At 57.0% G+C, this 27,138-nt stretch overlaps 8 protein-coding genes across 8 annotated transcripts; 6 read left to right on the plus strand and 2 right to left on the minus strand.

Moving 5' to 3' along the window:
• Positions 1–217: 217 nt before the first annotated feature.
• BJ171DRAFT_587751 (uncharacterized protein) lies at positions 218–3,261 on the plus strand (the record flags this gene model as incomplete). The annotated part of the gene is made up of 3 exons (XM_053114437.1): positions 218–1,009; positions 1,203–2,369; positions 2,506–3,261. 3 exons carry the CDS (start codon positions 218–220, stop codon positions 3,259–3,261), a joined length of 2,715 nt encoding a protein of 904 aa, XP_052962292.1.
• A 149-nt stretch (positions 3,262–3,410) lies between these two features.
• BJ171DRAFT_637933 (periplasmic binding protein-like I) lies at positions 3,411–8,605 on the minus strand (the record flags this gene model as incomplete). Its single annotated transcript, XM_053115730.1, has 17 exons — positions 3,411–4,064; positions 4,160–4,291; positions 4,490–4,604; positions 4,725–4,811; positions 4,956–5,290; positions 5,376–5,599; positions 5,681–5,973; positions 6,095–6,290; positions 6,361–6,366; positions 6,444–6,585; positions 6,650–6,743; positions 6,872–7,053; positions 7,156–7,287; positions 7,410–7,553; positions 7,656–7,933; positions 8,198–8,297; positions 8,396–8,605. 17 exons carry the CDS (start codon positions 8,603–8,605, stop codon positions 3,774–3,776), a joined length of 2,961 nt encoding a protein of 986 aa, XP_052962293.1. The 3' UTR covers positions 3,411–3,773.
• A 2,012-nt stretch (positions 8,606–10,617) lies between these two features.
• BJ171DRAFT_603815 (uncharacterized protein) lies at positions 10,618–13,021 on the plus strand (the record flags this gene model as incomplete). Its single annotated transcript, XM_053115183.1, has 7 exons — positions 10,618–11,152; positions 11,361–11,557; positions 11,810–11,871; positions 12,092–12,250; positions 12,404–12,521; positions 12,755–12,862; positions 12,983–13,021. The coding sequence occupies 7 exons, from the start codon at positions 10,618–10,620 to the stop codon at positions 13,019–13,021; spliced, it is 1,218 nt and encodes a 405-aa protein (XP_052962294.1).
• A 990-nt stretch (positions 13,022–14,011) lies between these two features.
• Positions 14,012–15,633, minus strand: BJ171DRAFT_587754 (uncharacterized protein; the record flags this gene model as incomplete). The annotated part of the gene is made up of 2 exons (XM_053114438.1): positions 14,012–15,287; positions 15,458–15,633. The coding sequence occupies 2 exons, from the start codon at positions 15,631–15,633 to the stop codon at positions 14,012–14,014; spliced, it is 1,452 nt and encodes a 483-aa protein (XP_052962295.1).
• Positions 15,634–16,690: 1,057 nt separating this feature from the next.
• Positions 16,691–18,919, plus strand: BJ171DRAFT_528958 (glycoside hydrolase superfamily). The gene is made up of 3 exons (XM_053112731.1): positions 16,691–17,293; positions 17,522–18,205; positions 18,369–18,919. The coding sequence occupies exons 1-3, from the start codon at positions 16,774–16,776 to the stop codon at positions 18,878–18,880; spliced, it is 1,716 nt and encodes a 571-aa protein (XP_052962296.1). The 5' UTR covers positions 16,691–16,773; the 3' UTR covers positions 18,881–18,919.
• A 1,370-nt stretch (positions 18,920–20,289) lies between these two features.
• Positions 20,290–22,394, plus strand: BJ171DRAFT_528960 (DNA glycosylase/AP lyase). Its single transcript, XM_053112732.1, has 6 exons — positions 20,290–20,425; positions 20,641–20,705; positions 20,817–21,305; positions 21,414–21,574; positions 21,691–21,802; positions 21,929–22,394. The coding sequence occupies exons 1-6, from the start codon at positions 20,407–20,409 to the stop codon at positions 22,283–22,285; spliced, it is 1,203 nt and encodes a 400-aa protein (XP_052962297.1). The 5' UTR covers positions 20,290–20,406; the 3' UTR covers positions 22,286–22,394.
• Positions 22,395–23,276: 882 nt separating this feature from the next.
• On the plus strand, positions 23,277–25,515 carry BJ171DRAFT_637940 (S1/P1 nuclease-domain-containing protein; the record flags this gene model as incomplete). Its single annotated transcript, XM_053115731.1, has 9 exons — positions 23,277–23,402; positions 23,542–23,683; positions 23,766–23,805; positions 23,916–24,034; positions 24,170–24,181; positions 24,380–24,414; positions 24,501–24,590; positions 24,703–24,936; positions 25,009–25,515. The coding sequence occupies 9 exons, from the start codon at positions 23,277–23,279 to the stop codon at positions 25,459–25,461; spliced, it is 1,251 nt and encodes a 416-aa protein (XP_052962298.1). The 3' UTR covers positions 25,462–25,515.
• Positions 25,516–26,280: 765 nt separating this feature from the next.
• On the plus strand, positions 26,281–26,975 carry BJ171DRAFT_603820 (uncharacterized protein; the record flags this gene model as incomplete). The annotated part of the gene is made up of 2 exons (XM_053115184.1): positions 26,281–26,684; positions 26,916–26,975. Coding segments are annotated over 2 exons (462 nt in total), but the record flags the coding sequence as incomplete, so codon positions are not given.
• Positions 26,976–27,138: the final 163 nt, after the last annotated feature.

Genomic DNA, 27,138 nt, shown 5'->3' on the forward strand with positions numbered 1-27,138 from the left:
GGCAATGGCGGTCCCGTGATCCTGGCACGACCACACGTGCCGCGCGCCGGCCAAATCCGGCAACCGAGGCGCATCGGTGTCACGTGTGATGGCCGGCCACGTGGCTGGCGGGGGGACACAAGACCAGCCGCCTCGGTGTTCCGTCTCCGTCCGTCCTCTGCGTCTCCTCCATCGCCGAACTGCCGCCGCTGCTGCTGCTTGGTCTGCCGCCGCTGTCATGACGATGGCCGGCCCCCCGAGCCTCTCGGATCTCCCAAGCCATATCCTGGTCGACATATGCAGGCTGCTCCAGCGGCATGTCCTCTGGAACCTCGTCGACTGCCAGAACCGTGCCATCGCCGATGCTGCCCGCTCGTGTCTTTGGAGCTCGGTACATCTGCGGGAGCTCTCGTGCCGGAAGGGCCCTCGGTTCCCCCCGGTATCGTGTGCGCATTTCGTCACCAGTGCCGTGCTGACGGTCCACTGCGGACACTCCGAGCACCACTCGGACGTCGTTTCAAGCATCGTCACGGAGCTGCCCAATCTCAGCTATCTCCGATTTGTTGTCCATTGCCCGCTCGGCACCATGCGGCTTCCAAACATCCCCGAGTTTGGCCATATCCGCCGGCTCGAGTTCGTCTACAAGGACCCCGAGGCTCTCCTGGACTCGGATGGCGGCTGGCTCGAGTGCATCTTCGAGGCTCCACCTTCGTCCTCGCTCTTGTCGTCGGCCGGCACTGGCACCGGCGCCGTCCCGTCCCCAGGCCAGGATCTTGCACCGACTCTACCGCCAGGGGTCTATCCTTCGTGGTCAGATGCATGTCCGCTCATCCGTTCGCTGGTGACTTGCTTCGCCCTCTTCCACGTCGGGTCCGCTGGGACCTCACAATCGTTCTTCTCGGGGCCACGGGCCGGCGTCCCGCTCTCGGCCGTCAACTCGGAGCTTCATCTGGACTGCGACTGCTGCCGCTACCTGGTTGGTCTGAAAATCCCGGCCGATTTTGTCATATCGGACAAGGTCTTCACCCAGGTTTGTGCTTCGGCGCAGCTGTAGATACGTGCGCGAGCGATAGGGAGAGCCTTCGCAGGAGCACTGGGCCCGGCGACATCGGCACAGCGTTGTCATCCATCGCCATAAATCCAGGAGCATACAGCCCAGTATGCACATCTGCAGAGCACCAAGTAATCCGAGGCACTTTCTTCTGCCCTCTCTCACAACGCAGCTCACCGATCGAAGCTCTCGCCTCAAGACGCTCTCCGTTCCGCACGCAATCTGCACCGACCAGAGTCTCCAGCATATTGCCTCGTTCCACCGTCGTTTACAGGATCTGACGATCCTGTCTCGGTCGAGCTCGCGGATCACTCCCCATTGCTTGTCCGAGGCAGTCTCGCAGCTCCATGCTCTCAAGTCGATCAAACTGACTTCCTACTGCACCAACGACGATGTTCTCGTGGCGATATCTCGGTCGTGTCCTGGTCTCCTCAACATCGAACTCAATGGCGGGAGATCCATGACCGACTCGGGAATCGGTGCGCTGGTCAACGGCTGCAGCGGCCTCGTCGGTGTCTCGCTGATCGGGTGCGGATCGCTGACAGACGCCAGCTTGATCATGCTTGGCCACGGCTTGCCCCGGCTTAAGAAGCTCGATCTGTCGTACTGTAGCCAGTTCACCGATCTCGGCTTTGAGGCCCTTGTCGACACCGAGGGCAACCTCGAGCGCGAGTCGATGCTCGAGTATCTAGCACTCGACACCTCGGCGATATCCGAGTTGCTGCTGACCAAGATCCTGACGCTTCACTGCCGGACGTTGTTGTACCTGTCGCTGTCGTACTGCACACGAGTCAGTGGACTTGAATTCCTTCCGTTCTTGAAGTCGCAGAGTCAAGTCTATCCGCTGCCTCTGCAAGTGCTGCGAACGATCGGCTCGACCGTCAACAATGCGCTCTTCCGGATCTATATTCCGGCTCTGCAGAGCCTGAGGGTCTGTGACATTGCATACCACTGTATCTCGGAGTACCAAGCCAAGAAAGTGCGCGATGCCATGAGGCACGGCAAAGACCTCAAGCTGTCGCTGGGGCTTCGTGCCGCCCGATACTGCAGCTTTAGAGGCATCTTTGTCGACTCGGAGGACGAGTCCAACGTCTTTATCCGCAAGATCTGTGCCTCGATCCAGCTCTCGGAGTTTGAGTCAAGGTGGATCGAACAGAGCGTCTCACCAAGCCTCAAGAAGCAGCTGCAGATCGGCTACCTGCTAGACTCAGAAATGATGTCTATCCTCCGCATCCAGGACCGCGAGCATGTCGCTGATGCCGACAACCAGGGCATGTTTGGCGAGCTTTCGTACTCGTTGGGTGGGCACGTGCGGTCCCTTTATCGAATCCGCAAGGATGTAAGTGGCTCTCGAATGCATGTTAAACCAGCAATGGACTGTGGCCCGACAGGGCGCGTGTGCAGGCCACCGCAGTGAATCGATGAGGTGCCCGGCCATCTCCCTGACGCCTTTGGCTCGTTGTCGTTGCCTCTAGGGCGTCCCGTCACTGGACACAAACAGCTCGACCTTCAAGATGCTCGCGCGATGGCATCCACAGACCGGACGCTCGTATTGGCAGTCCGCACCGGGAATCGGAGGACTACGAGAGGGAGGCTGGTTCGATGTGAATGAAGACTTGAAGAAGGAGCTCAGCGTGCGCGGCCCCCTCCCACCCGAGCGGGTCGAGTGGGTCAAGCAGCAGTTTCCAGCCTTCATGGAGCTGGTGTCGTTCGCAAGACGAGGCTATGTTGAACAGATGTGGGAAGTCGACTCGGTTGCGGGGGCATCGCTCGATCCCGGACAGAAGCGTGACGACTACGGCTCCCCTCTGCTTAACCGACTATCGATCCTGCGCAAGACGCCCTCGATCCCCGAGTTCAGCCTTGATGGCTCCAAGTCGTCGCCCTCACCCGAACCTGCTAAGCGGTCGTCCATTTTCAGCCTCACAAAGTTCCGGCCCAAGAGCCACATGTCGACGTCATCAGTGAGCTCAAGCTCGAGCGCCCCGACTACCCCCACAAATCCGAACGAGCGGTCGGTCTTTTGGAAAATCGTCGATGGCGAGATCCGAGTGTGGTCAACCGAGCTGAAGGAAGAAGCCGAGACAGCCCGCGCGCACGATGGCGTCCTGGACATTGGGCTGAAGCGCGAGACCGTCCCGCGACTTGTTGAAGATCCATGTTTCACCTTTTTCGACTGGCAGAGCATCGTTCGGCGCTTTGTTCCGATTCCGAAAAACGTAGACTATTAGACGGAGCTGCCAGTAACTCAACTGCAGTTCAATTGTACCATAGATAAACACAATGCCGACCAAGCTCCCGTATCTCTGGATCAAGAAAGCCAATATCGATCGAAATACGACATACGACGAGAACGTCATCAAGCCTTTTTTGGAGGGGGGAGGGAGGATTTGGACAGAGGATGCAATCAATGTATACATAGACGATGTAGAGCTTGGTGCGAGAGCAAATTGACAATGATGCCGGATCAGTGTGAAATTAGCCAATACCAGAAAGAAATGAAAGCGAAAGAAAGCCACCGGCGCCTGAATGAATGCCTTGGCATCTTGGCTTCACACAGTGCGAGCTGCATCTGCATCATGGTTCCAGTGGGAGCGTAGCTCGAGAATGATCGTCAAAATAGCCCACATTCTAGGAGAATCGTTCGTTGGGGAATTGCCGCCGGAACCGAGCGGCGGGCATCTTGCGGCGATGGCGTACTGTTCCTGCGCCAAATGCGCATGCTTTGGCTGCTGCTCGCGAGCTACGAATGTGCGGTGCCTGTCGCATTCTGGACATTTCCAACAAGCAAAGCATACGCAAACGGACTCGATATTATCAGCTTGACGACTTCCATATTGGCGCGGTCATCGGCTGCGGGCGGGTCTGCTTGGTCGTTCGCCGCGTAGGTCCCACCGAGCCGTTCGTACATTTGAACCAAGAGGCGATCTTTCCTCCGGAATGAGCCTTCAATGTTCTCAAAGCAATGCTCCAGGTTGATGTCTGATGGGATTCCCGTGGTGTCGCCCAAGGACTCTCGGTATTGGCGAGCATACTGAAGCAGCCCGTGATTTTGTCAGCATTGCCCCGACAACCGTCTGCAGCCAACGAAGCATTGCTCACGCGACCGATATGGCGAACAGCTCTCACCTCCTCGATTTTATGAAGCTTGGCATCCAATGAAATGTGGTCGGACAATCGCTCGATGTCGGCGCAGATGTCCTCGGATGATGAAATGATGGATGAACCGTTTGCTCGGCTCGCAAACGATATTTTGTGTTTCTGTCGAGGAAAGGGGAATACTCGGGTTTGTGATTGCCTATCACCTGACCATTCATTTTGAGCGATAAAAGTGACCCACGACTATACTCGGAGCTATACTCGGAGCTGAAGGGCAAGTTGAGTTGCTCGAACCGCAGAGAGTCACGGACATCAGCCGAGAGTCGCCATGCAGCAGCCCCACGAGCCACCCAGACAAACCTTGCGAGGTACTGCAGCCTCTATGTCGCGAGAGGTGCGCAGTTCGGGCTTTTCGGCCGAAATCTCGTCGTTGCTGAAATGTCGGTTTCCGACGGATGCAGATCCGCTCCGGAGTCTGAGCATCGTCAAAGTACGAAGCGAAAGCTTGCTTAGCCAAGACTCCGAAGCAATTGACAGAGGCCTGTCGACACAATGCTTGTTTCGGATCGAAGGGAACAAGGAGTGCGCGGCTTACTGAGACAGTCGACCCTGGTCTTCAAAGAGCTTCATCAACTTCTTCAACTCGCCTTTGTTGGTCAGGAAGAGCCCATCAAAGTATTCTCTGATAAAGTCATTTGAGAGTGGCGAGCAGACCGAGCAAGGTTGATCAGCCAGGCACTCCGCTACCTCGCACCCTCCATACCCGCACCCCTCTCGCCCAAACACCGATTCCTCTGAAAGCACATGGTTATCGTCGAATACTTACACTTGCTGGACGTACAGCAGGATGAGAATCACAAGCAGCCAGCCGCCAAAGATAACAAAGGGCATGAAGTATAGGGTTGTCCAGTTCAAGGCGCCCCCCACGACTGAAACGAGCGTGCCCCACAACGCCATGGCAAAGCTTCCGGTGAGCAAGCCAGGCATCCACTTGACGTTGACTGGCATAAAGTACCAAGACAGAAACATCATTGTCGCGTTGTTCAGGATCATGATTATCCCGTGCGACCATCGGCTGTGATCTTGAAATCTGGAGCTTACTGCGGCCAGCAAATGCGACAGCACAAGGACCACAGTGAACCATTTAGAGAACAGAATATCCTGGAAAATCCATGCGTAGATGATGAGAATCAAGGCTGAGCTCCGTCGGCGCAATGCGAGGCTCTACAACGAGTCTAGCTCTCACCTGACGCGGGGACAGGTGCTGCCACATGTACGCCGTTGAGAATCCACAGGGTATCATCAGGACGATGAGGAACAGCGAATAGAGCGCCACACCCCAGTGCAAAGGTGTCCAGCACTCGAATGTGCAGTCGCTCTCCAAAAACGCGTACGGCTGAAGCATGCTGTCATAGAGACAGGTCCACGTCGACATCATCGTTGACATGAACGGAACAAGCGCCAGGTCGCCTGCGGTGACGACGTGATATGAAGGTGAGGGACATCCGAATACCATATCGTCCAACTACAGATGGGTGATATGCATCTTACCAACAAACGACAGCAGAATCGAAGCCGGTCCCAGAATCCATTGCATGTACTGCGGCAGGTTCTTGACCAAAGCAGACCGAAAGATCACGATGCACACGACCCACATTGTCGATATCACCAGCACAGCAGACAGGTACCAGATGTTGGTTGATCCGTTCGTGAGGAATGCGCAGTACGATAGAAATGTCGTGAACCAGGATGGCCATGTTTCGTCGATCATCACTGGGACCGAAAACTGTATGATCCGCATCACTGTCGACAGCAGCACCATGTAATTGTTGATGGTTGGTCGACTGGAGCAAAGTACAGCCCAGCCAGTCAGCTCGAACGGGTAATCTCCGGCATGTATGGTGGGAACGCTGGTACGGTGCCGCTTTGCTCTCAGTGGTGCGGGCGACTGATCTCGATACTCACATCTGTATCCGGGCTATTGTCTTGGAATTATACTTGTAGTATTTGTACAAAAAGTATGCCCCAAAAGCGGCTATTTCAGAGAACACCACAATGGCAGCGACAATCGAAACGTAGACGCCCCATGGAGCTATCGATGCGGCCAGATGGAAATTCTCGTAGATGCCATAGCTCCTATCGACACGGTCTTGGCAAGTGACTAAGCAAGCACAGAGGCGTATGTTAGCCGATCTGCGATTGACCAACGCCAACCAGAGCCACTTGCCTACCAAGACCTGTGGTGGAGGGTAGTTGTGACGTTAGATTCGGTTTGTGACGGTGAGGTCCGACGATGCATGTATGTTCAACTGACAGTATTCCTGAAGCAAGCCACTTGGCGCATACGGGTGCCCGCCCAAGGGACAACCCATCTTGACATTCCATGAGGGGTTAATTTCAAGAGAATTCGATGCATAAAGCTCCGGTGCAACACTGACACTGGTTCCGTTGATGATCTGAAACCACAGAATACATGTTACGATCCGCTCGAATGAGGAACACGCGTGTGGTTCTCAATACCTGGATCAGCACGGCCTGGCCGCCAACGTTTCTCTGTGTGTTGTCCATCAGGATGTTCCCGAAGAAGGTTTCTTGGTGCAGCGTGAGAAAGCCTCTGCACGATCGGTACGCGCATATTTGGCAAATATCCGCAAGACTGGTCAAATGCTGCGTGGAAGTAAAGTCCCATCATGCCATTCATATGCGTGCTGAATGCGATCACATATCAGCCAGACCCCTCACCGCGAGATCTCGCTGTTCTGCAAGACCCCTGCGGACTCAATGGCGAGCTGGAGAATGAGACCCGCAGCGGCTCCGCTAGCTGAGAGATACGAGGGAAGTGTGTTGTAAGTTGCGTTGTAGAGACGGACAAAGGCCTGAGACGAATTGAACTTGGGATCCAGGAAGCTCAGCGAGCTGTGCCACTGGAGGAGCGCAAATAACACATTGCACGTGAGATCGACGAGAATCACTGCCATTGAAACAGCAAGCGGTCCGAAACCGGATATCCCCGCCCACCGATATACCTGAACAGGTGACGTGATGTAGTCCGCAGCAAGCGCACCGACATTTTGGATGTATGTGGTCGCGCTTGGGGCCACTGTGATGAAAACGCCGACAAACTCGAGGGCCATATTTTCAATCAAAAGGGTGATATCCTGGCAGTTTAAGCATGGTTTCATCAAACAGTGAGTGCTTTGCCCCTCCCCATCGACAAGTTTGCCACGCTGATATGTCTCATCCAAGTTCCAGCAAACACTCGCTTTCAGTAGCTACTTACATTCCCGTCGGCACTACCCGCGGCAATGACCATCAGCAAATCAACTTTGGCGTGGTATATGGCCTGCAGCTCCGCGGTAATGATCGCCAACGAATGAGTCCTGTTTGTCTGGTAAAGTGCATTGCTCCAAGTGGCGTTCGACACCTGGAATGTCCACACGCAAAATGGGTCAGCCTTTGCATGAGAATGCGTGAGATGAACAGCGATGATTCACCCTCCCCAACTGGCCACAGCGTCTGTCCATACAATGTTCATGCCAAATTGTGAGGCATAGTAGTATACTGCCGCGGTGGTTGTGACAGTGAAGACGGAGGCATCCGAACTGATGAGGCCAATGCGGGTGATGCCTTTGAGGCTGAAGCTCTTCATGAACAGGATAGGATAGTAGTCGCTGGGAACGTGCACTCCCCAAATGTACCGCAGCCCTTGCGAATAGATAGCTCGTGGTCCGGTACAGCATTGCACGTTGATCATCTGCATGCTCTCGCAGTATGGAGCGACTGCGGTCGTGAAAGTCGTTGAGCCTGAGATCCAATACGAGAAGCATTGCTGTGAACACCGCTGGCTTGTGCATATCCGAATCATATCGACTAGCGGCAGCGGAATCACAATCATTTGGTCCTCGCTTGTCTCACTCGTGTTTGGCTGTGTCATTTTCATCGCGGGAACTGAAGCCATTTGGGTCGAGGATATGGCAAGCACGAGCACAGCCACCCAACATGCCCGATAATATCAAAGAGGTATCCGGCCTTGCATCCCAGCTGGGTGCTGGGCACCATCGCACCAACCTCCAATAATGACGTCCACTTGGTCGACGGTGATCAGTCGCTGAACAGACTCGAGAGCCAGGGTCAGGTTGCTCATGGAATCGTAGTTGATGAGCTCGACCTGACGCGGCATGCGATTGTTACTGATGCGCTTCAAAGTGGTGGTGTCGATACCCGGGACTCTTGCCTGTGATGCGTTGCGAATGCAGTGTGGCCTACCGTATAGCTCCGATTGCCGACCATGATGCCACCACGAGCATTGGTGTAGTTGACCCACAGCACCAGCCCGTGATACGCGTCGATATCAGAGGCAGCATTGCCGCCAGAGAAGCCAAAGTACGACCCAAGACGGATCGAGGGACGGCTGACATTCCAAGCACGCACGAGACTGCATACGGCGAAGATGAGAAAGACCTGTAGGACTCGCATGATGGACCGGCGCCGTGTCGGCCGCGCACGCAGCAATCGCGATGGGTGTAGCGCCGACCAGAAGAATTCGGCTGACGTCCAGGATGAGTATTCCCTCGCTGGAAAAGCCCGCAGTGTTGGCTGCTGACAAATGATGCTGGATCTCGATGTGAATCAGTCCTGGCCCGCGGTGCTCGCAGACTCCATCACCCACATTGACACAGGAAGCTGCATTGTCAACATCGATTTCCCATGTCCAATCAAATGGTCTTGGTCATTGACCACCCGGCGCCTGGTGCTCTGCTGGACTCCCTCCGAGCTCATGTCCAGCATCGTACTTGGTTTCAAGGTACACGCAGCCGTTGGAATCCGAACGGAATCTCTGTCGACGCCGCTGTACACGACCCTCGAGTCGCATCACTTGCATCGCTTCCCTCGCTTCCATGACTGCGATTAGAAGCTCATGCGGCAAAGCATCCATCGCAATGCTGTCCATGACTTCGCCGGCTCACTGCAACTTCCCTCGCTGCAGATGGTCTTGGCCACTGCTCTATGGCTCCAGCTCATTTCATGCCCAAGTCATCGACCATTAACACGATCGAAGGGGATCTGCGTCGTTTGGCGCATGTTTTATGGGCTCAGAGCACTCCCGACATACGCAGTGCTCTGCCTACCGGAGTCACCGAGCTTCAGGACCTGCTGAATGTATCAGCCAATGACTGGAGCTTCCCAGATCGTCGCGCCGGGCCAATGCCGACGGCATCAAAATCAAGCATGATCCGCATGGCCTCTGTATCAAGTCGTATGCGCTTGCAACGGCTCCAGAAGCTTTACAGCCTTGGGCGTATCTACTCCTCGTTGCCGACGTCGAAACAGTCGACTGAAATGAGAAATCTTGTGAGCTGGCCTTGTTCTAATGAGTCAGAGTATGATCTGTCTTGTATACGCAAGATCGCAGACTTGAGAGGAAGCAGTCGTGTGTCGGCATTTCTTAGCCGAGGACTAAGCAATACTGAATGCTAGATCGCAACCTTGGCCGGACAGACAGCATGAAGCCTTCCAGTCCTTGGCGGAGACTCGCGCGGTGATTCATGCAAGCTGCACGGCAGCCCCTGCCGATCCGATCCGGTCGTGCAGAGCCCAATGTGGTTGGCTGTGCTCTCGCCATGATGCTGTGCAAATGGTGCATCGTCGGCAGGCTGCGCTGAGTACGCTCGGATCAAATATGAGTTGGAATCGAATCAGCCCGCTGTGCGCACCTGAGAACGAGTGCTGGCCGACAGACGCTTGGAACCCATGCCGTGATTTGGATAATGGTAAGTACCGCAGTAGTTGCGCTCAGGGAATGGAATTGACTTGGATCTGATGCAGCGTGCCACAGTTTGGTACAACTATGTGGAGAGAACCAAGGAAATGTTCCCACAATCCATATTGCAACGAGAGTCCCATGGTGAGCCCGACCCTCGGCCAAGGATTTCGCTACCCTTTCTCCGCTAACCGTCCGTTGGCAGCCATGGGTGGAAGGGATTTGGTAGTCCCGCGGCGGCAGAAAGTAGATTCAGTATCAAGGTGGGTAGATGCATGTTCTCAAGCTTCGTGATATGGCAGCCGGCCGATATGTCAGGATGTTTGGCACACGCATTCACACCTCTTGGCCAGCTATGTTGACAGACTGAAGCGACCGGCCAAGCTTGGGGCCGATGGTGCTTTGTGCCCAGAGGCCAGCATTGCCGAGTTGCTCTCGCTGCTTCAGGAGTCCCAGCAGTTGGTGCTATTGCTTCGAAAAATGGACGCCATCCAATTAGACTGGATTCTGTCGAGACAGATCAAAAGTGGGTTCTCCCTTGCTTTGTGATGTGATTGTGGATGCATAGCCCTGCGACCGAGATCACGTCTATGAGATACTCAAGGGCTCTGTGCGTGCACCATATCGCCCAGCATTCGTCCTGCCGAGGCCGGGCGGATTCAGCCTCCGCGATTCAGCAGCACGCCGAGTCTCGTCCAGGGACTTTCTAGAGATTATGCAATCCATAATGCGGCTATCCCCGGCTCTCAACATCCATGCTTGCGTCCAAGCTCGACCCAGTCTGCTGTGGATTCTGGAAAGACTGAATGGTAGCGACAAGAATCCGGGGCAAGCCCCGCGGTCCAAAGACATCCAAGACGAGGGTGTCCTTGGCCAGTATTATCTTGGGTTCAGTGCGAGCCACGAAGCAAGAAAGTGTCTTGCCGACGCTCGAGGCACCGACATCGGGTCCTTGCCAGCGATTCTTCAAAAGCCGGTTCTACATGCAATGCTACTCGGAGACGTCAAAGTACAGGCACGTATCTTTGACTATTCAGATCGGAGCTCTCCAAGGAGCAAGTCCACACGTCCAAAGAAGCGGAAATACGACGACGAGAAGGCTGATGTGGTGCTTGGACATGCTGCCCGGCCGGAGGAGCACATGCCTTCCAAACTACCATCATGCAGAAACCCATCAAACCTACTTTCAGATCCGATTCAGTTCTCTGCAAGAGGGCAACTGGCTGATTTCTTCTTTCTCCGCGGCGAACCCATTGATCCAGGTAACAGAGAGGCGCAGCATCCATCCTATGTCCATGCTGCACCAGGGCCAAGGACCTCGCTAATGCCCGTACTGCAGATACGGAGATCCAGACAGGCGATGCTCACGACAAAGTATCGGCTGAAGCTCTCGGTGCGCTTGGTACTTTATGTGGTCGCAACGACGAGTCAGTTGCCTCCCGAGTCTAATCCGTGAGCGTTTGGCTACAGATGCTGTGGATCCCAAGTTGCTCGCAGTTGTTTCGAGCTCATCTTTGCCCCTCTTCGATCACCGCCCACTGGATGTCCGGCACGTTTTCTTTGCAAGCTCCAGTGTTCTACTGCGCCCGGAGCTTACCCGATGTCTGGATGAGGAGATGAACATCGAGGTTGTGGCTCGCGACTTTGACTATGCCGACGCAGCACAGGTCAGTCCAGGTGTCGCTGTGTAGGGTGGCTGCCCTCGAGGCCAAAAACAAGCTAACGCTCCTTCTTTCAGAGCGGACTGTGTCCAAACACCACGTGGACGAACATGTCACATACCGGCTTTGTGCTGGACGAGCGGACATGCATATTGTGAGCTGCTCAAGTTTTCGTCGGCGTCACCGGGAGGCGGTGAAACCCAATGAATGACCAACATGCATGGCTTCAGACTTTATCCCCTCTCCATGGTATCACAGTGCTCCGAGGATATATCGGGCGCTGACCTGGCGCAGCTTCTGTCCAAGTGGCATGTTGGACGGTATCTGGCTGGGATTTTATTCAGATTTGAGAGTATATTCATTCTCCTGGAGTCGCAGGGCCACAGCGGCATGCCCGAGATGGCCATAGGAGCTGGTCCTTCAAACAGGCAAGTCTGGGTCATGTTCGGCGATAGCCGTTGGCGGCTCCATTCAGCACAGCAGGCAATGAAATCAGGCCATGAGTCCTACACAGCGGCTTACTCCCATTCTCTGGTGCAGTGGCTTTGATCGGTCGCGAGGACGTGGACCGTTTGTGGCTGCTCCTATCGCTCAAGGCATCTCGAGGATATCGCTACTGGCATCGCTCATGCATCCCCTCGGAGTGCGCATCGAGTTCAAGTACTCACACTCGCATCGAGAGACAGCACAGTGGGTCCGGTACGTTTTCAAAGACTATTTTGTGTGAATTTTCATGTTGTTCACTGGGACACTCAAGCGAGCGGCACCCGCACTATCTGGCCGAGAGCCTGGTCCATCGCCGAGCCCATCGCCGAGCCCATCGATGCCGAGCTCTAACAAATGGAGGAGTAGCCTCATAGGAGACCAGTGCGCTCACGATTGCGAACAGGGCGCTGATGTCAGACGGTCTGCATGGTCCTGCGCTGAGACTTGGAGCGCCCGCCCGTGGATCCGCAGAAACGAGACCCCGGTGAGTCGGATCCGCGAGCCTCCACGATTATCGCCACGACAACGGTGGCCGCTGCATCAGACACCATCCGTCCATCTTGATACATTGACGGTTCCGTGCATGCTTTGGTCGAGACGAGCAATCATACGTGCATTTTCTCATCTCTTCCGGATGAAACATTCACCGACATCCAACTGCCGCGGATCACTCGTGGATGGCTGCTCCTGCTGCGCCACACGATACGACGATGACAGCAAGAGCGGTTCCTGTGCTCGCTAGGAATGTTCAACTGCTTCAACGCCCAGCTGGCCCTCCTCCTGTACACGCCACAGCAGCTCTTGTCGATGAATTTTGATGATCTGGTAGAAAATATTGGGTTGTGGATGCCAAGACATGCGCTGGTAGGTGGGCCAGCGACGGTGGGAGCCCTTTGACGAACTTACTCTCACGGCCCCACCCTATCTGCGTGGCTCGATCAACAGGAGCGGTTTTATCGGGTGGCACGGCAGCCACTATTGTAGCCCAGCCTATCGAGGCTCAAAAACGAGCAAGTGCTTGAAGTAAAACTTTATTGCGGAGCTGCTGATTGTTACTGCTATCTATGGCGAGGCGCCGCATGGCTGCAGAGCTATGTGTCAGTCCGCCAGGGCGACAGCAAAGGAGCAGAATGTTACAGTGGGCATTGCCGCAGCTGATTCATGAGCGGCGGCAGCGGGAGCAATCTAGTTGGTCGCTCGGAAAGCAGAATAGGATCTGGAGCAACTGAGGGTGCGTCAATAGCAGCGCCTTGAACACGACATTCAGGCACGCACGAGGAAGGGAAGCTGCAGAGCAAGTGGTGCAGGAGGCAAGCGTACACAAGGAAGGAGCAAGAGACGGAGGAAAGGAGGGAACAAGGGAACGAAGAGGCGAGAAAACGAGGTGGGAGAGTAAAGGAAGAACCGAAAGCAGAGCTGGAGCAACTTGACATGCTGCAAAGGATGAAAAGTCAACCAAAGCGACCCCACGAGAGAGGCTAGACTAGAGGCAGCCGAGTCCATGCTACACGGGCAAGCAAGAAAGCTAGAATGTGCGAGACGAATATGAAACAAGAGCAAATATCCAGAGCCAGCAACCAGTGCGACTGGTCGGCACGGCCTGCGAAAGAAAGGCATGAAGCGAATTGGCGCCAATGAGCCGATACCATCGAGGAGACAGGCATGGGCATGGAAAACGCAAGATGAAACAAAGTTCGCGGGTGCAGGCGAGGGACAAATAGGCATCGGCATGACCTCGGGGCAAGGACACTGCCAGACAAGGCACACCAAGTGTGGGAGCGAAAGGCGGATAAGCACGCAAGAGGGCAAGGGTCGATACGCAAGCACTAAAGAAAGCAAGATGAACAGTAGGGAAGGCAACTCGACCGGAATGGAATGGAAGTAGAGGGACCGGAAAGAATCGGCACGGCCGCTCATGTGCCAGATCTGAGCGGTTGCCGGACTGGCGGCACCGCCAGCGGCACAGACGCAGCTCTAGTGCTTACTCCGGCGAGAATCACGAGCGGAAGGGGGAGGATGGCGACCAGCGGGATCGTCCGAGTCTTGGGTCTTCACAGGACGGTCGTCGGTGTTATCGTCATCGCCTTCTGTTCGATCATCGCCGTCGCCCTCCTCGTCTCCCTCTTCTTCGTCGTCGTCGTCTTCGTCGTCGTCGTTCGGATTGACCTCGCTTCCCTGTGTTGGGCCATTCGGGTTGTGCTCAGGATCGCCACCGTGTCGAGGGGCGCCGGGCGCTTCCCCAGGCATGGGTGCGATAGGCGGCTGGAGATGGGCGTGAGCCGCCCAGACTTGGTAGCTGGGATAGTAGTGCTGCGGAGCATGGACGCCGGGGTGCTGAGGGGGGACGTAATAGGCAGCGCCATCGTGGGTGGCATACGGATAGTGCGGATGGCCCATCATTGGCGGTTGCCCCATACCCATCATGGGAGGTTGGGCGTATGGAGGAGCAGTGGACGGGCTGGCGGGCGAACCGAACTCGCCGTATCCAGGATCAGCCTCGCTGTTGCCGCCGTTGCGGTTGGACATGGTGGCATAGTGGCCAGGGGCACGGCCGCGGACCACGAGGTTGACCGACTCGGCCGTGGCAATGCGGACGTTGCTGTTGTCCTCCATCCTGGCCCAAAGCTCAAGCACCAGCACATGGTACTGCTGGGCGGCGCGGCGCTTGCCGTTGTTGGCAGTCGCAGATTTGAACTGGATGCGCTCAAAGGTGATCTGCTGGGCCGCATCTTCCGGGCGAGCCAGGGCGGGATCCGATGGCAGGCATTGACGCAGTCCAGGGGTCGTCTGGGGGCCCTTGTCTCGCTTGGCGGTGTGCTGGACCAGCTCAATGTCGCGCTGGCCGTTGGCGGTCTTGGAAGACAGGCCGATGTAGAAGCCCGTGACGGTGCGGACGGCATCGTCCATGTCGATCAGGCACGGCAACTCGAGACGTTGCTTCTGCGAGTCATAGGCGGCAAAGGAGCAGCTGACCTGAAAGTAATTGCGGCGGTAGCACGTCCAGTCGCCCTCGGCCAGGAAGAAGCCGCGGTCGATCTTTGGGTAGAGGACGGCGACGTAGGGGCGCTGGTGATCGCTATCCCAGAGGGCAAAGGCTTGCTTAGTGGGCTTGAACACGGGGCCGACCTCGGATATGTTGCGGCTTCGACGGGAGCCGCCAAGAGGAGACACTGTGTTGGGCTGCATGGCCGAGTAGACACCAACACCGCCCATGACCGGAGTCGCGTAGAAGGGAGCTGCATATGGGTGGCTGGATGGGCAGATGTGGCCGCGACGAGGCAGCGCAGAGCAGACGAGGATCGGGACGAGGATCAGTACAGACCCAGAGGCTCGCTCCCGTTGAAAGGCACAGAGCAACAGGCTGGGGGCAGATGATCAAACGGCAGAGACGGGCATGCGCGACAGGGGAAGCGTACGTACTAGGCGGCGTTGCCCCGAGCCGGATCGTACATCGGGGCGGGCAGATAGGCATAGGCCGGAGGGGGCGCCTGTGCAGGTGGTTGCTCCTGCTCATGGGGAGGCGCACTCTGGGGACTGCCGTTGGTGGCCTGGGGATGCTCGGGCGAGCCCTGGTTCGGGAAAGAGGCGGGATACATGGCCGAGGATGTGCGAGGGGGTCTGGTCCAAGCAGAGGAAGGAAGGTTAGCGAGTGAGCGAATGACGGGACCTGTTTTCGGCACCCAAGTATCGGCAAATGCAGCTGGTGCAGCGACCGGCACCAACGCAGCAGAAACCCAGTCCGGGGTACAGAAGAACTGCAATGTGGATGACGCAGGAGAAACGCAGCTTGACCCTCGCCGATGGCCCCGAGCGATCGCTCGCACTTGCGCTGCCTCTCGCTGCTTCCCGCCCCCCCCCTCCGGCCAGTCTTGACGACGCTTGCCCCAGCCATCGTCCGGCCGACCCGCTGGGGGACCTGTCCGCGGCGGCTCTGCGCTGCACTGCGTTGCTCTGGATGGATCGCCGCGGTGACGCACCAGCAGCCAGGGCAGTCGCCAGAGCAGTCGCCAGCAGCAGTCGCCAGCAGCAGCAGCAGCGAGAGAGTAGCGGTGGTCCGGGCGTAGCCTCGGCATGGCCCAGCCGTCGTGAGTGGCCCCATGGCAGGCCGCCAGCATGCTCCATGAGACCCCGGCAGGGCCCGGCGGTGGGGATGCAGGCTCTCTGGCCTTTGCAATACCCAAGGTCATACACCGGGATGCAGGGAGTTGCAACACCCAAGGTGATACATTCCGGGAACACCACCACACACGGGCAGGCGGCGAGCAAACCATCGCCTGCACCAGCATCAAGCAACACCGCCCGCGGCAGCATTGGCGACAGAGACGCACCGGATTTCCTGTTGCGATGGCGATCGGGTGGCGGGAGAGGGCTCTGGCTGCAGCAGTCCTCCGGAGGGCGATTGCGGCGGCATACAAAGACAGGCCGACAAAGATGTCGCCGCGAGAGAAAACCAAAGCCGCTCCCTGGCCGGCTCGAACCGCGGCGGCGCCACCGAGAGCGCCGTCGCTGCGGTCTCGCTTCTCGCCACGCCCTCGCTGCCCGGCCGCATCGGGGCATATGGACTTTTCATTAGCGCTGGGGCCACGTGCGTGGCGGTGTCGGCGGAGTGCGGCCAATGCGCGTGCTCGGGGACACGGTCATGGCGATGTTGCACTTGGTCTTCTTGGTCTGGCTTGGTCCTCTTGGCCTGGTTGTTTGGCTCCTCGTCCACGCCGACTGCACTCCATCCCGTTCGCATGGCCGGCTTCGTCCGCCGCTCCGGCCCGTTCCTCTACTCCGGATCCGACCCACTGCATGGCCGGCTGCGCTTCGCCAGCTTCAACATCCCGAACCTGCATGTCATCGAGGACCCCGTCTGGCATCTGCCCGATCCCTGGGAGCAGCTCGATGCATTAGAGTCCGTCCGGCTGCTCGGAGGACAGGTGGCCCGCATCTACTGTCTGTCGATCCAGCCGCTCGGCGCCGAACCCAACAGTACGGCCACCCAGCGGCATGTCTCGTTCGACCCCGCGACCGGCGCCATCGTCCTCAACGAAACTCTGTTCAGATCGCTCGACTCTGCGCTGCAGCTCGCCCAGAGCAAGGGCATCAAGCTTATCATTCCCTTCATCGACCGTTGGAGCTGGTGGGGCGGGATCCAGGAGTTTACGGCTTTCTACGCCAAGCCCTTCGACTCGTTCTTTACCGACCCGCAAGTCATCTCTGGCTTCAAGTCCCTGCTGTCGCTCGTGCTCAACCGGGTGAACACCCTCACTGGTGCGTTCTTTCCCGATCCGGAATCGAGGGATATTGGTCGGTCGACATGAGGCCGCCAAATCGCCGGCATATCCGACCGCCGAGCAGATTCGTGCAGGCGCCCAGATTCACTGCTTCTGGCCCATGGCTGGACACCTCGTCCACTCTTGGCACTGCTTTGTGCCATGTTCAGCCTGATGGCTGACTCTGCTGTCGTCTCACTTCCATGTCGTTCGGCTCGCCCTCTAGGCATTGCATACAAGGATGATCCAACCGTCCTCTGCTGGGAGTCTGGCAACGAGCTTGAGCTCTCCGATGGTTCACAAACTCCCGCGGACTGGACCATCCAGATTGCGCAACACATCCGGTCGCTTGATGGCAACCATCTCATTTGCGATGGCAGCTACGTCCGCACTCGCGGTTTTGACCGCAAGATCCTGAGCTGCGACAGCATCGACATCGTCACAAATCACTACTACGACGAGGGGCCGCCGTCGTCTCCGGTCCTACTCCAATGCATCTTGGGAGTGCTGTTTCTGATTGCGCTCTTGATCCTATGCATGGCATGGCTCAAGACAGACTCGGTGTCTTGGATCCAACTCCCTGCCTCTCAGGCCGACCTTGCTCACCCAAGCATCAGCACCACCGCCCGGATCACCACGCTGGCTATCTCCGGCACTGTCGCCGCCGGACTGTTTGCTGGTCTGGTGTATTTGGCTTTTCTCAGCCAAGCTCCGTCTACATTTGGCTCTCGCATTCTTCGCGATGCGACTGCTGCCTATGCCGCAAACAAATCGTTCATCGTCGGCGAGGTGGGTCTGTCAACACAAGAGGAGTTTCAGTCTGCTCTGGATGCTCTTTCATCAGATACCTATTGGATCTCGGGTCTTCTTTTCTGGAGCTTGCGTTTCCACAGCAAGGACGGAGGATTCTGTAAGTGTGTCTGTGGTTCTCGAATATCTGGATTGTCTCTGACCCGATCGATCTGCCATCGGATGGACAGAACCGTGACCGATACCCGTTGCTAACATGTTCGACGGCATGCGCTCTACTCTGAATCTGCATCCGCGACGGGCGTCCTCCGGCTATTACCCAGATACCCATCACGAACAGGACGTGTATTGGGCTTACCACTATCCTGGGCTTCCAGCAAACCCCGATGCTGGGTTTCCCCTTGATGAACAAGCCACCATGAACCTCGTTCGCTCGCACATTCCCAGGGTGACCCCAGGATACCAGTTGGCCACGATGAATCTGTCTGCGCCCGCGCTTCTCTCGCCACGGATAAGTCGCAGCGTCAACTTCAACACTCAGGCAATGCTCTCCGTCGGGCTGATCTGGAAAGGAACTGCTGGTGCCCAGTTCTACAGACTCGCACGACGCACTAACAATACCAGCACCCATGGTGGCAATAGCACCGCAGACTTTGTGGAGCTGGGCGACAAGATATACGACAACCAAGGCTCCGGTTCCGTCTTGTTCTGGGATAACATCGAAGCGAGCCAGAATGTCTCGGCAATTGAGTACCGGGTGCGTGGTATCAGCGACAACTCGACATCGCCGTGGTCAGAGACGCTTGTGGTCACATTGGCAGCAATTTCAAGCTAGTGCAATAATATATGGGACACCCCGGATTTTGGTCATTGAACAAATACTTTGTTGCCCCAAACATCGTGCTGGCCATGACCGTTGCTTCTTGCGATACATTCGCCATGTGTTCGATGGAGACATGCTGGACAAACAGCTATACTTCAGCCTGGCCTGGCAATGGTGATTCAAGCGACTCGATCTCCAGGTGTGCTCACAGTGCTGAGAAGCCAAGCGACTCGAGAAGGCCGAGTATCTTGATATCGAGAAATCATAGAGCTGTCCAGAGGGTCGAGTGAATGCACCACATTAGGAGATTGCCAACCAGGACGAGAACAATCGCATGGCTTGTCCACTGGAGCCGATGGATCAGGAGTCCAATGTCGCTGATGCCAGAAAGTAACTGCCCCGTTTCTTTCTGGATTGACTTCAACATTGCCGATGCCGGACACTGAATATAGACGCAAGTCGCTTGCATCCAGAGCCATACATCACAAAAGCCACAGGTGCGGTGCATGTTCCCAGCTGTTGGCGATGTGATTCGGCGTGTAAGAAGAGGTAGGATCCACGTATGATCAGTAATTGGTTTGATTTAGAAGAAGAGGTGGTCGTTGTCTACAAGTTATATTGGCAGGCAGTAGCTACAATTTGTGCATAAGAAAGAGGATAATCCACTTAGGAAAGAAGTAAGTGGATGATGAAGTAACACGAGGGCTCACATCCAAGCAGGATGCAAACCTTTGTCGTCGGTTGAAGCTTGCGACGATCTTTTGAACCCTCTATGAATGCAACGCCGTATCGACTATGCTCATCAAGGAGGTGGAAGAGTCCCATGGCTCCTCTGATGGAAGGAACGGAGTAATCGCCCCACCAGTCGATGTGGATACGTTGGAGAAGGTGATCTGCTTTGATAATGGAGGAGATTTTTGATCGATAGGAGGGCACTTTGGTTAAATAGAATATGACATGGCCCTCGATCGTGCACATCAAGTTGAGTATTACCCACGCCTTCAACGTGGTGGTTGGTTTCGGTTTTAAAGTCGCCAACATTGAACCAATTCTTCTCTGAAGTCATATGAGAAGAACAACCGCCGTTTAGGTGCTATTTGGCTAAGCATTTGGATGCAACGTGATTGCTGCATCCACACCTGAAACACTTGAGGCTTCTGTTGTGTTTGGTCTGGTCACGGGCATCGGAGATGCTTATAAGTCCGCAGTCGCTGACAACATTTGCGAGGCCCGGTTCGCGCAGGATCGAAAGCTGGCTCGCAGGGTCGTAGGCTTGGCTGTTGATGTCAACAATGCACGCCGACTCTGGGGCCGGGTATTTTGGAGGCCTGCTTCGTCAGATGCCAACATGACGCTCCCCAAGCGACGAACGACCAGAACCGAGAGATTCGCGACGGGCCGCGCGAGTCAATTCTCCGCACGCCCGATTCACCCCCATCGCCATCCAGCCCTTGGATTTTGGAAATGCCTCTGCTCCCCGCCGACCACTGTTGCTAGCTGGAGTTGTTCCTGATCTGCAGCAAGCAGAGCAAGCAAGTATGCCTGAGCTTCCCGAAGGTGTGTCTCTGTCGCTCTCCGATCGCAAATCCGCTGCCGCTCCTTGTGCCGCTGATGCATCAAGATACCCGAGCGATCATATGTGGATGCAGAGATACGGCTGAGGGCGTACACTCGAGGGCTTTGTCTCGAGGTTCTGGCATCGGCGCATACCATCCGAGTCGAATGCAGGCTAACTCTGTCCGTCTCTTGGGCATGCCGCCCTGTGATCTCAGTTGAGCGGGCCCGTCGGCTGGTCGACGACAATCTTTTGGGAACCACCATCGTCGACGCTGAGGCGGTAAGCCGGCTGACATGTATCGCATGAGCTGTGTATTGATCTGCTATCAAAACGACTGGCTTCTCAACACCGCCTGCCGACTGATGCCTCTGTGCGGGACGCCACTCCCAGTATCCCGATGATCTGGTTTTTGTTCATCCAACGACCCCAAGCGGGTTTGTCTCGAGTCTCAAGAACAAACGGATCGTGGCCACCCATCGCCGTGGGAAGCTCTTTTTCATCGAGCTGGACCAGCCCCCGCACCCGGTCTTCCACTTTGGCATGACGGGCTCGATCCAGATCAGGGGGTTGGCTCCCCCGACGTTCATGGACTTCAAGACCGATGCGACCAACTGGCCCCCGCGGTTCGTCAAGCTAGTTCTCAAGACAAGCAATCACCTCGAGCTTGCCTTTACGGATCCAAGACGGCTGGCCAGGGTGCGGGTGCTGATGGATCCGCTGCGGGAGCCGCCGATCTCAGAGCTGGGATTCGATCCCGTGCATAGCTTTCCCGACCTCGAGGACTTTGCCCATATCCTGCGAGCCAGGTCTGGAGCCGTCAAGGGAGTCCTCCTCGACCAGAGCTTCTGCGCCGGGATCGGCAACTGGATTGCGGATGAGGTGAGCACATGCCACCTGCATGAAGACAAGCACCATGGCTTTGACAACAGGACAGCACCGGAAACATCATGCCCGCACGACGATCTTGAACCTGTCTCTCGTTCACAGGTCCTCTTCCAGGCTCATATCCACCCGTCGCAGGGATGCAGGACCCTCACAGACAACGAGATACAGATCCTACACAGCAAGATCAAGTACGTCATCGACACTGCCCTTGCGGTCAATGCAGATTCGGATCGATTTCCGGCAGACTGGATGTTCCACTACAGGTCAGTTTCGTCTGTATGTCTCCGTAACGACCCCCGAGATCTACTCGGCATGCCGAAGGACACGACAGACCGTCGACACGAGGTTAATCCGGATGCTTGGTCTGAATGGCGCGCAGATGGAGCAAAGGCAAGAAGACGCAGCCCAAAATGCCCGATGGTCGTTGGATTACTTTCGAGACAGTGGGTGGGCGAACTTCAGCCATCGTCAAGGCCGTCCAAAAGCTCAGGGTATGTCAGGGATCTGAATCTGGACCAGCCGACGAGGCATCTGCAGGCCGTGGCCGTCATGGTGCCCGTGGCTTATGACCATCAAGCACCCATACGAGCCGACCAGGACTTTTCGTTCACACACAGGCTGGCACGAGCACAGTGTCGACAAAGAAGCGACAGGTTCTGGCTGATAGTGGTGGGGATACGCTCACCGTCAGCGAAGAACGAACCAAAGCGAGCGCCGTTTCTGAGGCCGAACAGCCTGAAGACCGAGAGTCTCCGCGGAAGCTGCCCAAGATGCAGGCGACAGCCAGCAGCCGAGAGACCGAGACTGAGTCGAAGACCACCCCGACAAAGAGATTCAAGAGCGATTTGGACAGCGAGCCAAATGGTGCCCGCCGAAGCAGACCGTCCAGGCACCAAGAGGATCTCAGCGCTGTCGTCAAGGCTCAACACGAGTCTCGCCGGATCACTCGCTCAAAGAGCCGAGGCAGTTCTTGATTTGTGTGGTCTCCGCAGCCCCACTCTGTTGCCACGCTTGCTTATCCCGGCATATCGCTGGCAGCGCCACCCCGAACATGACCTCGTCTCTGATGTGCCCTTGCAGCCAACATTCCCACCAGCATTTGATGAGCACGCGCGCCTCTTCCGGCGGCTGAAATGTTGGTGCGACACGATCCACGGCCCCCACGATCCTCATGGCCGACCATACGAAAGCACGAGCCTCCATCCTGGTGCCGCCCAGAGGACACCGGAGTGCCACTGTGGTCTGGACCAGTCTCCACTGATGGAGATGACCACGGAGCGCCGAGGAGGTGGGCGATGCTGTGCACTGTCGACCCGGCTGGTATCGCAGAGCGGTGGAGCGCTGTGGCTGTGGCTGTGGGAAACGGCCGGATCAGCATCAAAGCAATGTGGACAGGAGAGCACTCCATGAGGGACCAAATCCTCTCCCCCATGACAGCACCTTCGGCAGCACGGTGGACAGCAGCGACCGCACGAGCCCAGACGCCTCGTCGCCACCCCGATCGTGCGATGCCGGAGATCGCTGCTCAGCACGATCATGCATACATGAGCGGGTGGTCCTGGGTGACGGCTCTGGGAATGAACAAGCCGCAAGAGCCGCTGCACAAGGCGCAAGGCACCTCGTGAAGCAGTTCCGGCTGCACAGAGAGCGCTGCGCCTGCAGCCGGAGCAGGATCGACGTGCAGATCGCCTTTCTTTTTCGCGATCCCCTCCCGTCGCTTGTCTTGCGGGCTGGAGCAGCGTGCTTCCACCACCACCAAGCGCACGAGCTCGTCCACCAGCGTGTCGCCGGCACCTGCCGAAGGACGATCTCGTCGCCGGGACTGAGGCGGGGATGCTTGGTGATAAAAGGGCCCTCGGGTCCGGTGCATTCCCAGCCATCGCCATCGCCTTGCCTTGCCTTGCCTTGCCTTTGCCAACACCTCATCGGAGTAGTCCCTCTTCTATAATCTCACCAGTCGCCGCCATGTTCAAGCTCACCTCTGTCTGCACCGCCGCTGTCGCTCTGGTCTTGGCCGCTGACGGTGTCGCCGCCTGGGGCGCCACTGGCCATATGCTCGTCGGCAATGTGGCCCAGAGCTTCCTGTCGCAGGTGCGGTGCCGTTGCCTGTGTCGGCAATGTCCAGACCACTCGGCGCCTGGACGAGACCGACTTTGGCTCGTCGACTTACTCCGGCTCGTCGACTTACTCCGGCTCGGCTCGCCAACCTATCCTGGCTGCTTGTTTCCAGAACTCCATCAATGTCATCAACCAGCTCCAGCTGCTTGCCAGCTATGGCAACACTCTCGAAGCCAGCGTCCCCGCTTCGTCCGTGTGCAATTGGGCCGATCAAGTCAAGTACACTGCTGGCTACACCTGGTCCGCCCCGCTGCGTGAGTTCCAGTCGACTGTCACCTGGATCGTTGGTGACCTCGATTTTCCAAGCCAGCCGCTGACCTCCGACACTCTCCACAGACTTTGTCGACACTGTCGACAACCCACCGGTTTCGTGCTCGTAAGTGTCCCGCTGTCTCCCACCCCGCCCTCGAGCCCTGTCGGATACTGCCTCGCTCGTCCCGCTGACCATCTGGCCACAACCGACTGGCCGCCTGTTGGAATCTACAGCTTCAACTACGCGCGGGATTGCCCCGGAGGCAACTGCGTTGTTGGCGCCATCGCCAACTACACCAGCAGACTCAACTGCAACAACAACTACGGCCAGTCTGCCCAGGTCGAAGCCCTCCGTAAGTACCGCAGACCCGCGTGCGATTCCATGAACGCATGATCCGATTGCCCGACCAGGTGCTTGTATCCAGCTGACTGCTTCGCCGGCCCACCGCGGGTTCTTGCTCTTGTTTCTGTTGTTCCTGCTCTTCCAGAGTTCTTGACCCGTGAGTAACTCCAGTTCCGCCAAGACACCGGTCGGACAGGGGAGATGCAAGCACCATACTGTCGCGCTGGAGTCGAGGATCTCACTGGACTGATGCTCATGACAGCGATCGTGAGATGCTTGCCTCCACCAGCACTGCGCCGAGACGGGACCGCTGGCATTGGGAACTAACACTCCTCACATCGTTGGATGCATGCAGACTTCCTCGGTGACATCACCCAGCCCCTGCACGCCGTGAGTACTGGCATCGCACATCGACTGATGCTCTTGTTGCTGCCAGACACCGACGCAACCGCTGACGCAACCACTCTCTCACCCAGTGTGGCCGCGATCTGGGCGGAAACAACATCCCCGTTGTGTTTGACGGCGTCAAGACAAACCTGCATCACATCTGGGACACCGAAATCCCTGTGAGTCCATCCGCTGAGGCTTGACACTTGTGGGCGGTTTGCAGCAGCCACAATCCTGGAGCACCATCAATGCCGCTTCGAGCCCCACTGACACATGTGCATCTGCTGGCAGGAGAAAATCATGGCCGAGGACTATGGCAACAGCTACACCACCTTTGCCAACGCTCTGATCTCCAAGATCCAGAACGACTATGCCTCCCAGACGGCCTCGTGGGTGGCCTGCACCGATCTCTCGAGCAACGCCTGCCCCTCGGCCTGGGCCGCTGACTCGAACTCGTTTGACTGCTCGACTGTCTTCAACGCCGAGGCCACCTCGGGCGATGATCTTGGCGGCGACTATTTCAATGTAAGCACGCCCTGACCTGATCAAAGGAAGCCGTGGAGTGTGGATGGTACTGATGCTGCTGTCGATTCACAGAACGTCAAGAGCATTGTCGACCTCCAGCTGGCCAAGGCCGGATATCGCCTTGCCATGTGGCTGAACAACGTCCTGGGCACTTGTTCGTCGGGAGGGTCTTCCACCAGTGCCGTTGTCTCCACCAGTGCCGCTGTCTCCACCACCACCTCTGCCTCTACCACCGCTGCTGCTTCCACCACTGCTGCTTCCACGACCACCCCCGTTGTCATTACCACCACCAAGAAGACCACCACCAAGCAGACCACCACCAAGCAGACTTCTACCAAGCAGACCACGACTCCCTCCGCCATCCCCACTGGCCTCCCCACCGCCGGCCAGCCCTGCTCTGTTGGTGGTCAATTCAGCTGCGGCTCGGCCAACGACATCCTCATCTGTGTGGACACCTGGATCGTGCTCGGCACCTGTGCCTCGGGACTGTCCTGCGATCCGGCCAGCTTCACCTGCCGCAACTAGCTCGATCTGTGAGGCCAAATCGCTCCAATATCAGCAAATGTGTGCGAATCCCTGAATAAACATTGATTCCTTCGAGCTTGTCATCCATAGGTCCCGGCACCGTCGCTGCCGTTCTGGAGTTGATCGATCGATCACTGGATGTGACGGATGGCCGTGGGACAGACCGGTGAAGGTGGGTGCGATTGCAACCAACAGGGAAGTGAGCAGCCACCCCGAAAGCAATCGTGCGCCCCACTTGATCTGGCTAATGTTGCAGGCATTGCATCTTTCGTTGATCCAACAAGATATCGCATCCTGTTTGGGGGATACTCCGATGGCGGGAGAGATGGAGCAAAGGCAGAGAGGCAATCGAGGGGTGCGGTGGCGCTTTCCACTTTGCTCCCATCCACTGCATTATCCCGTGGTGCTCCTGCATTATCGGAGCAGAGACAGACACCCACAGATGCCACCAGCGACAGCCGAGCAGCGACAGCCAATGCCAGAGTGGCAGGTGGGTCACTCGCCCCAGGTTCCACAGACGCGAACCCCGAACCAGTCATGGCCATTCCGATCGGCGAGGGGGTGAATCTGCATGCCATCCCACATCCCACATCCCACATCCCACATCCCACATCCCACATCCCACATCCCACATCCCACATCCCACATCCCACATCCCACATCCCACATCCCACATCCCACATCCCACATCCCACATCCCATCCCACATCCCACATCCCATCCCACTCCATCCCGCCGCATCTCGTCTTGCCTGCCCCTTTCCCTCTCCTCGTCCTCTTCCTCCCCCGATCTCCCCTGCTCCGTCGCATCCGCCACCAAATGGCCTCGAGCTCCAGTCTCCCGGCCAAGTCGTCGATGGATGCGGATGTCGATATGGATGTGGATGACACAACCTCGAAAGCCCCTGTCCAGCAAACCCAGCCCGAGCCGTCAGACACGGCATCCTCCAAACCAGCCGACTCCCTTGGTCCCTGGCTCCATCCCATCGAGTGTCTCATCAACGGCGCCCGCGACGAGCCCGATGCCCTCCTGATCAACACATACGAGAGCGGTGCCTCCGAGCGACACTCCTATCGCCAGGTGTGGAGGAGAGCATACTCGATCGCCCAGGGGCTCAGGGCCCTCGCCGGCTGGGACGACGCCGACCACGAGGTCATCGGCACCTTCTGCGAGTCCGAGGTCAACTGGGTGTTCTATTCCCTTGCAGTGTGGATGCTTGGCAAGTGAGTGCTGCTTGGATGCGATCGAGGGCGAGTCCCGCTGCATCAGTCGTCTGCTGCTTGCTTGCTCCACACATCCGCCACCAGCACTGTCGATCCAGTGCCATCGTTCATGCTCTGTCCTGGTTTGTGATCCCTCCTGACTCTGCGATCCTCCCTCCTGGCTCTGTGATCCTCCCTCCTGGCTCTGTGATCCTCCTGACTCTCCTCGCTCGTCCCTTGACCACCATCCAGGAAGACAATCAACTTTGGTCTCAACCTGCCTCCGGCTGCCCGAAAGGCTCTGTGCGACAGGTGTGTTGTCTGTGGGCATGTCTGGATCGTCTGTGGGCATGTCTATTGTCTGTGAGATAGTTCGACCTCAGAAGTGATGATGGCGGCAGAGAGGGTGTCGATTGATAAACAGCAGCTGACAGGGCTGCATCCATCCAGATACTCAATCAAGTATATCCTGCAC

This window comes from Polychytrium aggregatum, assembly GCF_025602895.1.
Source record: "Polychytrium aggregatum strain JEL109 chromosome Unknown BJ171scaffold_68, whole genome shotgun sequence".
Taxonomy (NCBI): domain Eukaryota; kingdom Fungi; phylum Chytridiomycota; class Chytridiomycetes; order Polychytriales; genus Polychytrium; species Polychytrium aggregatum.